We start from the raw sequence: 14,526 nt of genomic DNA, 5'->3' as shown, positions 1-14,526 counted from the left end.
CGGACAGTGTAACACTGTGCCAAGATGTGCTGGCCGTGCACCAAGGCATGTTTAGCCACAGGGTGATCCTCATTACCAACAAACACTGTCTGCCTGTGTCCATTCATGCGAATGGACAGTTTGTTGCTGGTCACTCCCACATAGAATGCTTCACAGTGTAGGCATATCAGTTGGTAAATCGCGTGGCAACATCTTTGCCTCTGTACTTCCGCCTCGCCTGACTTCTCTGCCCAAACTCTTTGCCTTTACAAATGTCTGCTTGTGTCTATGTATGTGCGGTTGGGTTGGATATGGGTGTGGGTGTGTGTGCACGCGTGCAAGTGTATACCTGTCTTTTTTCCATGTAAGGTAAGTCTTTCCGCTCCCGGGATTGGAATGACTCGTTACCCTCTCCCTTAAAACCCAAATCCTTTCGTCTTTCCCTCTCCTTCCCTCTTTCCTGATGAAGCAACAGTTTGTTGCGAAAGCTTGAATTTTGTGTGTATGTTTGTGTGGCTATCGACCTGCCAGCACTTTCGTTTGAACTTCAGTTTTGTTAGCCATAATTTCAAAAAGAAAGCTCCATTTATAGCATTTTCATATTTAAAGAAAGTTTGACAACATTGACTGTTAGAGGCTCAAATTGTTTCAGCAGCAGAGATAAAATACAAGACGTCGAAGGTTACAACTTTTAAGGAAACCAGATTTCAGTTATAACAGCTGTAGGATAGGAAAGAGAATCAGTACTTGAGAAGGGTTTGACAAGGTTGTAGCCTATCTCTGATGTTCTTAATCTGAACACTGGGCAGGCAATGAAGGCAACCAAAGAGAAATTTGAAAAAGGAATATTTTGACATATGACAATATTTTAGTTCTGTGAAACAGCAGACTTTGAAGCCCAGACAAACAGGAAATTTAGTATCATGAACAATGGTTATAAAAGGAAAACCAATGAAAGTAAAACAAAGGTACAGGAGTGTCAGTCAAAACAAATCAGGTGATACTGAGGGGGATGGGATTAGATTAGGGAATGAGATGCTGAGTAGTAGAAAAATTTTGCTATACAAAAATAACTGATGACTGAAATATAGGGATATGAAGTGCAGAAGCATGCAATTAAAACACTGCAGTAAGTATATCACCACAGATGTTCCAGAAACCTCTATAAAGTTATTTGCATTTTCACTTTACAGTCACTTTGCAGTATAATCTGCATTTTTGTTACTCATAAAATGAAAATCAACTTAATTGAAGCATGAATTACACAATCACATACATTACTCAAAAATGATTTTTTAAGTGTGCTTTGCTTACTTGCAGGGGTTGAGATACTGTTGTGTAAAGGCATTCAACCAGCTCCTATTTAAATAAGAACCATTGAGTTGGAAATTGCAGAAGAAAATTAAAACTATACCTTATCAACCACTATTTCCCCAAATTATCTGAATATTTTGATTCAGAGATTAAAATGCTTATTAGCTGTGTAGTTAGTTTTAAAATTACATTTCTCCCACACTCAAGAAATTAATATCGGGGAAGTGTAGGAATTTCACATTACCACCATGGATGAGGTCTTTGAGGAGAACTGTCATTGCCTTTTGCTGACTTTTTTAGTAAGTGTTGACTGAGTATCTATATCATGCAAATGACTGATGAATGCTTGCACAAGTTAGTGTGTGTTACTATGGATGAACAGGAGGTAGAACGAAATCCAGTGCCAGCACATAGGCTACTTCTCTCCAACAGCACCAAGAGGACTGCTGATACCACTACCACCACCACCACCACCACCACCACCACCACCACCACCACCACCACCACCACCACCACCACTGTTCATTGTAAAGCTGCATGACCATTAGTAGTGCATCATATATATGTCTCTGTTACAGATGTAACTATTTTCTTTGAGAAATACCTCTGCACTCAAATAGTAAGCTACCAGTATGAGATATAAAACAACTATTTTGCATTACTGAGAGGAGTAGCTTTTTGAAAGTATCAGCTGTCCTGTTGATTTACAAGATTACATTTACCTGGGGTACCGGCAAATATTATTATGCAGTTGAGCTATACTTCGTTAATAATGTGTACTGGTTAAGTTCTACATGTTCTGTGTGTCTTGTTAATGATTATCTTGACTCATTCCACAGACTCAATGCTTATTCTTTTTAGGATCAACAGAAGATTTTGAAATGAATTACAAGTTCAAACTGTGTGAGACAGATTTTGCAAATAGTGCGCTATCAGTACCTGACTAGCATGTAACTAGCTATTCAATTACATTCACCACTGTAGACACTATTCCAACAAACTAATTTATTGTCTCTAGTTTTGTTTCAAAATATTTTGAAAAATTCTTACCAGAGGATCCTAGTTCTCTTTTGGTTCGATTATGTTCATCCATATTCAGCACTTCAATTTTTGTCAGCTGTTCATTTACTCTTCCAAACACACTATGGAACTTTACATTGTGTGACTTAGTTGTATTTGCTGCTTTATTGGCATGCACAATGTCAGCAGCAGGAATAATTTTATCTAGGACTTCTTGTGTAGCTATTAAGTACAAATGCATCAGTTCTTTTACAGATTTAAGGTAGTTTCCATGATCAGTAGCCTCTAAGAACTTCAGACACATCTGTGAGGAGAAAACAGCACAGAGGTAAACTCTTGACAGTCACTGAAATCTTACAGTGTCTATCATTTTGATACAAACAATACTTTTTCCCCCAAGAGGAATTATTTAATCCAGTAGTGACAACAACAAAGAAATGAAAAGTCAACAAAATCTAGAAAAACGTGTACCTTTTAGAATAATTAATGAGAAATCCCTTCTTGGTGTACAAATATTTGTAAGAAACATGTAAAATTCAAATTATCAATTTCCCAAATTTGGCAAAAGAATCGCATAAAATTTTTAGGATTATGGATGAATTAGCATCTAAGATGGGAAAAACATGTAGAAATGCTTAACAAAAAATTAAGCAAGTACTATTACATATTAAGAATGCTTACAGATTGCTGCAATACTGAAACAGTGTTTAGTGCTTATAACGCATACATTTATTGTCTACTGAAGTATGGAATAGTGTTCTGGGGAAATACTTCTTCTGCATAGCAGTCTTTTAAGCTCCAAAAGAAAGCTTTAAGATTAGTAAGTGATGTTGCTTACAGGGCACCATGTAGAGGTATCTTTAACGAATTAAAAATCATAACTTTACCATCTATATTTAAATTTGGAAGCATATGCTTCATTAAAAGCCATCAAGTTTCACCTTTGAATAGTGAGATCCACCATTATCAAACAAGGAACAGGGTTGACTATCTTATGGATGCACACAGAAAATCAATATCAGGACAGTGCTGTTTACAAACCAAAAATTCTGTACAGTGCATTGCCAGATAGCATCAAGAAAATACCAACCAGTAATACATTCAAAAAAGAACTAAAATCTACTAATAAACAACAGCTTCTACAGCATTAATGAATACCTGGAGTTTTGCTCAAATCTGTGGATCTACTTCATAACTCTCTAAACAAAAATTCATAATTATCAACCATAGCTAGATAAAACCAAACTTCTTTCATCCATGTATGTATTGTATGTAATTATGCACCTAGCTTTTGTGCTGTATGTTATTATGTCTAGTTAACTGAAATTCTGGTATTTAATAGTTTTAGTAATATCAACCAAGGGGTTTTGCAAGCTTTTCTTCTATCTATATGTATGTATGTAAGCAGAATAATGTTTTGTTATAAAGATGTGTTGATACCAATGATAAGATTTTGTACATGATATAGGTATGTAATAATTTTTACTGTTCTGTACTTTGACAAGTCCAATATCATGAATGTGATATACAGGCACTAAGTAAATAATAAAGCACCTACTGCATAATATGTAAAAAAACAAAGTACAAATTCACAAACAGATAGCTGGTAACTAAAATATGCCATGTTACCAGAAGAACAATATGTAAAATCTCCAGTAACACAGCAAAATATTTGTCATAGGACCAACACCAGTATCGAGAAAAACTCATTTCATATGTGAAGTTCATCTGTGGCACAAAACTCAGTGTCCATACATTCTTTTATTGAGCAGGAACTGAAATAGCAAATGGCAAAACATACAAACATGTTTTATCATATCTTAAAATGTTCCTTCAGAAAGGAAAATAAAAATGTTGCTATCAACAGCCACATCACTTCTAAAATATTAACATCTTTGCATTTTTGGTCCATAATTCAAAAGGTCACAGGTAACAATAATGTCAAATGAGGATAACATTTATGAAATAAAATTCTGGGAATGTTGTTAACCATTTAACATCGTTGCAGCTGAAAGTGCAGGGTGAACTAATGACAGTTTCTGGGGTGAATGTTCACATTCAGTTAAAACACATGCAACCACTGAACTACTGTGCATCATGAATCACTTGACACTACCCTTTCTAAGTCAATTTTTAGCATGTTATTTCAAAAACATCAAGACATTAGCTTCAAGATGTGATAAACTGAGTGCAAAACATGTAAGGGGAATGTCATATTGTGTTCCTTGCACATGGCAACTTTGACATAAAAAATGAAATGTTTACACAGCAGTGCTCCAGTTTAAAGCTGGACTGATTTTAACGGCTAGTATTAGCTGCACATTATTAAAAATACACAATGATGCAAGAGTAGCACTTTAAGCAGGAAGTACAAAAATTTCATATTTCTCCATGTCCTTTACATAAAAATTCAGATTCTGAAAGTATAGAACAAATATTCTGGGAGGAAAGGAATTGTGAACAAGGTAAAAGAGAAAACAAGACAAGGCCACATTGAAAAAAAAGCACTGTTAAAAGATACCTGAATGAAAGATAAATGTGACGTTTCACCCAGAAATGTTCCCTTTTTATGGTAATATGTTGTATTTGTCAGTACATCTATGGCATTAACCCAGCTTGTTTCAGGAACATCTAGCAAAAATGTGTGGGGACATACTATGAGTAAATCGCCCATAGATGCCAAACTACTACTGCTCCACAGTCTTGGTGTTCTGTAACAAAGTTTAATCAAACAACATTTATATTTCAGTATGCATGCTATTAATTATACAGGATAAAACCATGCTGAACTTACCCAAATGTTTCATTTATTAGATTGCACCAAGCTTCCATTGCAATGGAGGAGGTGCACAAAACTTTATTTTCCTGTGGAACAACTTCTAAAAACAATTTGAAGGCTTTAGGCTGAATTTTGTTAATGTCACTGACTTTCAAAAAATTGGTGAGGGTTCCCATGTTTAATAAATCATTAAGTTCAATGTTTTGACCTGTAATCTGGATAAACATGACTAGTAACTATATGTCTGTTTAACTACTACACTTTCAAATTATTGTCACACTAGTGCACTAAAATTAACATTAATCACTAAAGCAAGTGATTGTTTAAACATTTAAATAACAAGGAGTATAAGAAACAGAAAACAAATGCCTGCAAGATATTAACTTGCACAGCATATTATATGACAAGCTCATAAACAAGATAGAAACATGCAAAACATTTTGATTCTACTGATATGAACCTCAATCTAGTTCTCTGTTATTTCTTATGAATGCTTACTACTTTGACATTAAAGTCAGTTGATATACAATGTAACTTACATGTTTCTCAACAAATAGTGCAGCATGATCTGTTGGGTTTTCATTATTCATCGACTGCAACAGCTCCATTGGAGATAGTTCACCAATGGCCTTAAGTATATGGAATCTGTCTGGTGCTTGTGAAATGATCATTGGGGAAAGACCACCCAATACAAAACCTAAAAATTTTTTTACACAGTTAATAATTTTCTTCAAGAGTCTTTACCAACATTTTATTGTAACACATACCTCCAATAGCATAGATATCTGCCATTTCCACCTCTTCAGTAAAATCAGCAGTTGCACTATGACCTCTAACTTTGCCTTTCATAAGAAAGTAGTCAGGCAGGACTTTGAGCCAACAATACTGTAGGTCCTTAGGATATTCCTGTTGAGAAAGCAAAAACTTTTACAGATGAGTATATATAGAAAGCAATTAGTATATGCTGCCTTGCATAAATTAAAGACTGGAAGTTTGAGTAGTGTGTCCATATCTTAGAGATATGGGTCGAATTTACATGTGTGGAATGATATACATGCACTGAAATGTATGGATCTATGAAGATGAAATAAAAATACAGTGACATGAAATACCACTGCAAACCTTTTGGATATGCTGAACCTGCATTGTCTATAGTGAATTTAAAATTTGCACCAGATCATGATGTAAGCCTAGATTATCTGCTTACGAGCAGCCACATTAACCATTAAACTATCCGAGCAGGCCTCCAGACCAGGCTCAAAGATTCATTGTTACTGATATTTACACCTATGATTTATGAAGGAAGGAATGGAAGTTTGAGCCAGCTCTTTGCATTCTATGAGGACATATGTACCTGTAGTGAGCTGTATCATCTTCAGAAGTATGAAGAAACACTGCCCACATGTGGAAGATTCTGTACCTAACACCTCCTGATAGTAGCTTTAATTCCTAGAGATCAAAGTGGTGACATCAATCACAATCTTAATTTTAGCACAACTGATTCTTTTTGAAAGACGCCCCTATTCGTGTGCGATGTAGCCTCATTGGGTGGCAATGCAGGCACTGACTCTGGCGTCCAGTCAGTCGTACAGATTGTGATTACTGTCCTGGGATACATTATGCCATACCTGCTTTACCTGTTCATGTAGTTCTAAAAGAAATGTAAGATGACGAGTTGCTTTCGATCCCATTGTATCCAACATGTGCTTGACTGGGGAGAAGTCTGGAAATCATGCTGGGCAGATGCTGCACTTCTTACAGGGCATGTTTAATTTCATGGGAAATGTGTAGGTGAGCATTATCCTGTTGCTACAACACATCACCTTCCTGCTACAAGACTGGTGAAAGAACAGATTGAACAACATTCTGCATGTATCGAATGCTAGTCCTATGAACATCAAAGATGAGTGAGAGTTGTAGCTTAATGCACCCCAGACTGTAAGGCCTTGGGTCAGGCCAGTGTGTCTCTCATGAATGCACAGGCTAATCAGTCTGTAGCTGTCAAGAGCCATTGGTTTCTTCCGAGTCTTAAGTATGGGGATAACTACACTGTCTCACCATTGCGAGGGGTGACACCTGTGAGTCAAATGTGGTTGAAGACCCTGAGCAGATGCTGCCTCTGGGTAACATCCAAGTATTTGATCATCTAGTTGTGAATGGAATCCAGGCCTGGAGTTATGTCATATGAAGAGGAAAGAGCTTGTAAGAATTCCCATTCAGTGAGGGGTTAATTACAGGCTTCAGCTTGGTGGGGGCGGAAGCAGAGGGGAGTTTCTTCAACTCTTCGTTTCTGTCAGAGAAACGTTGCAGGATGGGATTGGTCACCAATGCTGTCATGAAGTGTCACGAGGTGTTCTGCAAGAACAATCCATCAGAATACAGAGCACATTGTAGGATAAGACCCTGGACAGTTGATTGTCGCTGGCAGCTCAGAAGGCTACAGAGCTTTGACCAAATCTGGGTTGGAGAGACATACATCCCCAGGAGGAAAAATAGCACTGCCAGCATTTTTTTACTCTGCTGAATAAGGTAGCGAGCCTCAGCATGGAGATGCTTAAAAGTGATAAGGTCGGTCTGTGAATCGTGTTGTTTAAATCATTGCAGCACCTGTCGTTGATCCTGGACAGCAACTATTACATCCTAGGACCACAACCATACCTGTCAACAATGAGCAGGACCTGTGGACAGTAGGATAGCAGTACCAGTGGCATGAAGAATTGTCAGATCTTGGATGACTGCACAAATGCAATTCGAGAGAGGTGTCTAAGTGCATAACAGTGGCCAATTGGCTCTGCAGAGTGTTCACCATGAGGGCCTATCTGCCTAGCAGTGTCAGAGGAATGATAGAATCATGTGAAAGTCGTCACTGTCACAAAGATGATCATGGGGTGACCAGTGAGGTGAAGCTGTAAGAGCAGGGAAGGAGATTGTGACAAATAGCAGCAAAGGTGCCAAGAGTGGCACTGATCTGGGTAGGGGAACTGTCATTGAGGATACGTAAATCAGAGTCTGTAGTAAGTTGGTCAATTAGAAGACCCCTACCTGTCTAAGTGCCAGAGTTTCTGTATGCAGTTAAACATAAGGAATTTGCCTACCTAAAGGGAGGTAGACATTGCACATGATGATTGCTGGAGTCGTTGCACTGCACTGAAGTACAGACCTCCCCAGATGCTATCCTGGGGCCAGCACAGTTCCAACAGAACACCTGATAACCAAGAAATGTTGGAGAGTGGTTATGATGGAAGTGTGTTTCTTGACGAGCAAGACAGAATGTAGAATAAGAGGAAACAAGTTGTTGTGTTTCCCACAGGTGACTAATATCCATTGCAATTTCACTGGATTATAGTGTCCAGGTTAAACATATGGAAGCCTAGGGGGTGATCATGGCACTGGATCAATGGTCATCAATTAGGATGGGGTGACATCCATAAAAACTAGGTCCAATTCAGAGTGAGGAGGAGGGAGTGAAGCTCTTGGGATGCTGGAGAAACCTTGTCCTTTGACTACTTCATCCTCAGGAGGGAGGGAATTTTGTCAATAAAAGAACAGGTGGCAGCGATGTAGAGAGCGAGTGGCTAGAGCTCTCAGTGTGTGGGTCCCTTGTCTGACCCGATGTTGCAGTCTTCCTATCTTGAGAACGCCAGGGAGGAGTGTTCAAATAGGGAGCCCCTTCCTAGCAGGAGCCATAGAAGAGGTTGGCTGTGTAGTTTGGGGTTTAAAGGGACCAGATTACAGAGTCATCCGTCCCTTTTTCCTCATGAAAACACACCTCAGGGTAAAGCAATTCCCAGAAAGAGTTTGGGAAAGTAAAAGGGCATAAAAATAACACAGACCACACCGAAGAAGAAAATGAAGGAAGCAAACCAAAAGAGAAAAACATACACTAAAAGGAAAGGTAGAGGAAGGTATTAAAAAATCAGAGCAGATGGCCTGGACTGGGGGATCACAAGAATAAAGGTCGAGTCAGCCACTCAGCAACACACAAAAATCTCCAGGCTAAAAGACAAGGCTGGATAGGATCCAGCAATGCAGCATGGAGGGTGATATTGAGCCATACACTAGGCTCCCACAGTCAATACCAGACAAGGGCTTTGTACAGCTGCAGTAGTGTAGGATGATCAGCACCCCAGTTGGTGTGGCTCAGGCATTGAATAATATTAAAGATGCCACAAGCACTTGCCCTTAAGCTGAATGAAGATGGGTAAGCCAAGTTAAGAGGATGTCTAAGACCAGTCCCAACAAGCATTAAATCTCTGCTACATCAAGTAGCTGGTGATCAAGGTAAAGTTCGAGATGGGGTTGGACAGTACAATGACTACGGAGATGCATGACAAGTCTTTATGGCCGAAAACAAAGCCATGAGCGAGGGCTCAAGTCTGCACCTTCTTTAATGGCTCCCTGCAGCTGGCATTCAGCCACGCCAATAGAAGAGAAGCAGAAGGAAATATAAAAACCATCATCATATAGGAGGGGATATACTGAGGACCTTACTGTTAGTGCAAGATGACTGACGGCAATTAGAGTGGGACACTCAGGACAGAGTCCTGCAGAACCCCATTTCCTTTTATGTGGAAAGCACTGACACAAACTCTGGAAGTGTGGAGCGACAAGAAGTTCCATATAAAAATCAAGAGCAGGCCCTTGGAGACCCCACTCATGCAGAGTAGTGAGGATGTGGTGTTGCCAAGTGATGTAGGTGTTCATCAGGTCAAGAAAGACAGCAATAATGTGTTGTCACTGGGAAAGGCCAATCGGAAAGCAGATAAAACCATAAAACCTGGAGAAGAGGATTTATTTTCTTGCAGAGGAGCAGGAGAGGGGAATGGGATCAGCATAAGGAAAAAGTGGGAGGGGGAAGGATGTAACAGAGAGAAAAGTAGAAGACGACACGGGGTGGAGTCTTTCATATTTTTGACAAGCTCCAGTAGAAAACAGACAATTCAGGGACTTATACTTTTGGATCTTCCTTTCTTTCTTGTATGTTGGGCAATGTAGCAAGCATGGAAAGTGGCAGTCATAAAAATTTACACACGCAGAACACAGGGGCTTCCCTCATGGACTGGGAGCCCAGTCACCACACAGAGGGTCAGCCATACAGTGAGAAAGAAGCCATATGCCCAGAATGTAAGCACTGAAAACACCTCATGGGTGACCGGATGTATGGCTTCAAATCACATTGGTAACATATACTCTTCATTTTCCCTGGGAGCTAGAATAAAAGCACCAATAGTGGTGCAGTTAAGACAAGCCTTTTGCAAACATCAAACACAATGAATGCTGTGTCACTCCAGATTAGCCTAGAGTTCATCAGCTTGAAGGATGAGGTCCCTATGAAAACTCACTCCCTGGACAATATTCAGAGGTTGGGAGGAGTAACAGACACCGAGGCATTGTCAAGATGATCACAAGCATGAAGAGCTGCATAGTGGGTGGCAGAAGAGGCTTTGATCAATAGGAAGCCTGACCGAATCTTACTGAGAGACTCAACATTGTCAAACTTTCGCTCAATATTCCCTACAAAAAACAAAGGCTTTGTGGCAGTGAATATGCCCCTATCCATCCCAGTACAGAACAGGTAGCATAGAAAGTACTTCATCCCAAAACAGCAAGCCTGGTCCTCCTCCCAGAATGTGTCCAAGGATGGAAAGTCTGCAAGGTCATGCAAAGCAGCATTTAATGATCTGGTACCATCCAAAGAAACAGCCATTTGAGAACAGCCACATTTTTGCAGTTTGATACTTTTCATGCATCAAATATCCAGCAGGATACCACCCACTTTGATCAAGGGCTCCCCGCCATGGATACCACCCAGCCACAGCAAGAGCCACCTTTCACAACAGCCATTGCCAGGAGTTCTGAAGCTACGTAATAAGAAACTACTACTTGGCATACATTGGGAGGCAACAGCTCAGGTAACAGTAGTGTGATCCCTGTGTTGGCAGGTGGCTCAGCCATATGGGTACATAACAGTCCCACCACACGGACTGGCTACACATTCTGGTGACAATAGATAAAGGGGGGGGAGGGGGGCTACAGCTGGGATGGAAGAGGGAAAGGTGGGGGTGGGGAAGAATCCACACTAGATGCTAGGGAGGAAGTTCTTCCCCTAATGGCTCACACTAAAGCCAGAAAATTTAGAAGCGGATATCAGACCCCGAACAAAGCTGCAAGGAATATAAGAAACCAGGAGGATAGCCAGTTTGATAAACAGAGAGGGGATGGAGGGGGCAGCAGGGAAGGATGACGATAAGGAGGGGTATTGTAAAGGAAATGCAGCATGGAGAGAGTGAATGGGCTGCAATAGCTCTGGGCCCAGCATGCACCAAGCGTGAACTTGTGAAAGAACTATGAGCCCCCTGGTGGTGCGGCAGCATTGGTGGTGGTACTAACAATGACTTCACTCATGAATGACTGATCATTGCCCTTGAAATGACTAACACTGTTGCACAACACAGATGTGCTGACAGTTTGCTTGACATTGTGCTCACTCCGACCCACTGATGTCTTCATCAATTGAAATTAGTGTAGCTACTGCCAATCCCTTCAGAAGACTTCATTCTGAAATTATCCAGGTTTATTGGCACCAAACTTTGCCATTCATTTCCCTAGTATGTGCTAAACTTCTTTGTATGAAACAATGCTGTTCATGCAACATTGTGGTGTCTTCTGTCATCGTCCAGCGCCGTGACATGCTCGGGTGTTTGAATGTACAGTGCTGCGAAACTTTCCCTCAGAACGCGTGTGACTTTACCGTCACGGACCTCGCCGAACCAATCATCAGAGCCAACTTCCTCACCCACTACAACCTGCTGCCTGACATAAGGAACTCTTGCCTGGTCGACACCACCACCGGCCTAACAACTTCCTGATTCCATAGAGATGCTGCTGTCCGTACTGCCACGGTAATTCAGGTAGTGTATGGTGAGTACACAGAGCTGCTGCGAGGATTTCCAGCCCTGATGCGACCACCCGGAGCACCTAAGGAGGTAAGACATGATACATCCATTATATTGAGACTACTGATGGACCCCTACCTCTTGAGGCTGTGACATTTAGCCCCAGATCAGCTCAAAATAGCAAAGGCAGAATTTGACCGTATGTTGCGCGAAGGTGTAATCCGGCCTTTCAACAGCCCTTGGTCCTCAGCATTACATCTAGTGCCGAAGGAGGAGGGTGCATGGAGGCCGTGCGGCAATTATAGAGCCCTGAACACCCGGACAATACCCGATCATTATCTTGTACCTTTGTTGCGTGTTGAGTGGTTCAGTAGTGTTCACTGTGTTAGACTGTGCAAAGGCCTACACACAGATACCTGTAGCCAAACGTGACATTCCAAAGATGGCCATCATCACTCCTTTTGGTTTATTCAAGAGCACGTTTGTGACATTTGGACTGAGGAATGCTGCACAGACATGGCAGCGCTTCATGGATTCAGTGCTACAGGGTTTGCCTTTTGCGTTTACATACCTGGACGACATTTTGGTTTTTTATCGTCACCTGAGGAACATCGCCACCATCTAACCGAAGTATTCAAGCGATTGGAACACTACGGAATCATGCTCAGTACCTCAAAATGTGTCTTTGGTCAACCTGAAGTAGACTTTCTTGGACATATAATTTCTGCGGCAGGATGGCAACCACTACATGAGAAGGTGAAAGCCATTTTGGGCATTCCTAGGCCCACTACATCCAAGTATGGCATTTTTACCACCACCATTTACCACACTCTGCTGAGCTACAGGAACCTTTAGTCGCAGCACTAACTGGTCCGAAAGCCAAGGGTAATGCGCCCATAACTTGGACTCACGAAATGACTGTCGCATTTGAAGCGGTCAGAAAAGCATTGCCAATGCAGCCCTGCTGGCACATCCAGATCCTACAGCCACATTAGCACTGGTAGTTGACACTAGCCAGACCGCAATCAGCACTGTGTTGCAACAACAATGTAGTGACACGTGGCAGACACTCATTTTTTTCACGCAAGTTGACAACCTCACAAAGACTTTGGAGCACATACAACAGAGAACTTCTGGCCATTTATGAATCTGTCAAGTACTTCAGACTGCAACTAGAAACACGTGACTTATCTTTACGGATCACAAGCCGCTAACATAAGCATTCCGTCAGAACAACATGAACTGTTCCCCCAGACAACACAACCAGCCCATATTTATTTCTCAGCTTACCACTGATATACATCATGTGTCTGGGATCGACAATGTAGTGGCCGACTGTTTGTCCAGAGTCAGCAGCATTGCCAATACAATCTATTACGCCAAACTTGGTGCAGCGCAGCAAGCTGATGCAGAATTACAAGCGATTCTGTCAAATGGTGAATCAGCACAGGACCTGCAGCTGGTAGACATTCCTGGAAGCGATGTAAAGCTATATTGTGACATGTCCACATCGCAGCCAAGACCTTTCCTACCTCTGGAATTTCGGAAGGATACTTTCCATTCCCTGCAAGACTTATGTCACCCCGGCATACAAGCTAAGACACGCTTAGTAAAAACACATTACGTGTGGCCTGGAATGCAAATGGACTGCCGTGAATGGGCGAGATGCTGCTTGAAATGCCGGCATAGCACAAGATAAATTGCCACATCCACTCACAGGTAGGAAGCTTTCCAATCATGGCAACATGATTCACACATGTCCACCTTGACATTGTAGGCCCACTGTCATCATCCAATGGTCACCGTTATGTACTTACAATGATTGATTGGTACACTCAATGGCCAAAAGCTGTACCAGTGGACAATGTTACAGCAGAACCTATTGCATTCACCTTCATCACACACTGGGTGTCACATTTTGGTTGCCCGCTGCACATTACAATGGATGGGGATGTCAATTTGAGTTCAATTTGTTTTGACAGTTGACAAAATTTTGTGGCACACTTCACCACCAGACGACAAGCTATCACCCTGCCAGCAATGGTTTAATAGAGCGATGGCACCATACGCTAAAAGCTGCCCTAATGTGTCATGACACCAGATGGATGCCAGAGACACTATACACAAGCAACATTTGTTCTATGTTTTATTCTTTGATTGTTGATTTCTCTTCCATGTTCTACTCCGTGGCAAAAGCGTGAATCCAAGTGTGTTAGATACGGAGTAATTTACCGTACTGAACTTTTCTCATGCCTTCACACGAGTTATCTGTTTCAGTGCATTATTGTCTGTTCCAACTGCAGGGTTTCATTAATAAATTATTCCATCAAGCTGAGACAAGCCTACTTCCCTTATTCAGCCTACAAGCACATACACATGTTAAACCGTCAATCGCAGTAATTCAAACCGGTACCGACAAACATGTCATTTCTTGACAGAGGTTTTATTAAGAGTAAGGCTTGATGAGGAACACCGACATGCAACGCAACCCTTACTGGCTTTCCTGTACATGCTCTGTCATGTGAAATAACATGCTTG

At 41.1% G+C, this 14,526-nt stretch overlaps 1 protein-coding gene across 1 annotated transcript in view; it reads right to left on the bottom strand.

Moving 5' to 3' along the window:
• Positions 1–5,000: 5,000 nt before the first annotated feature.
• LOC126107947 (uncharacterized) overlaps positions 5,001–14,526 on the bottom strand; it is a 72,381-nt gene continuing 62,855 nt past the window's right edge. Inside the window, exons 6-8 of the mRNA XM_049913578.1 lie at positions 5,860–5,998; positions 5,632–5,789; positions 5,001–5,024 (exon numbers count right to left, since the gene is read on the bottom strand). Of these exons, the coding sequence (XP_049769535.1) occupies positions 5,001–5,024; positions 5,632–5,789; positions 5,860–5,998 (321 nt within the window). The remainder of the gene's footprint in view (positions 5,025–5,631; positions 5,790–5,859; positions 5,999–14,526) is intronic.

Source organism: Schistocerca cancellata, chromosome 1, assembly GCF_023864275.1.
Source record: "Schistocerca cancellata isolate TAMUIC-IGC-003103 chromosome 1, iqSchCanc2.1, whole genome shotgun sequence".
In the NCBI taxonomy this organism is placed as follows: domain Eukaryota; kingdom Metazoa; phylum Arthropoda; class Insecta; order Orthoptera; family Acrididae; genus Schistocerca; species Schistocerca cancellata.
The sequence above is the reverse complement of the archived record's forward strand: the minus strand, read 5'-3'. Positions and strand labels throughout refer to the sequence as shown.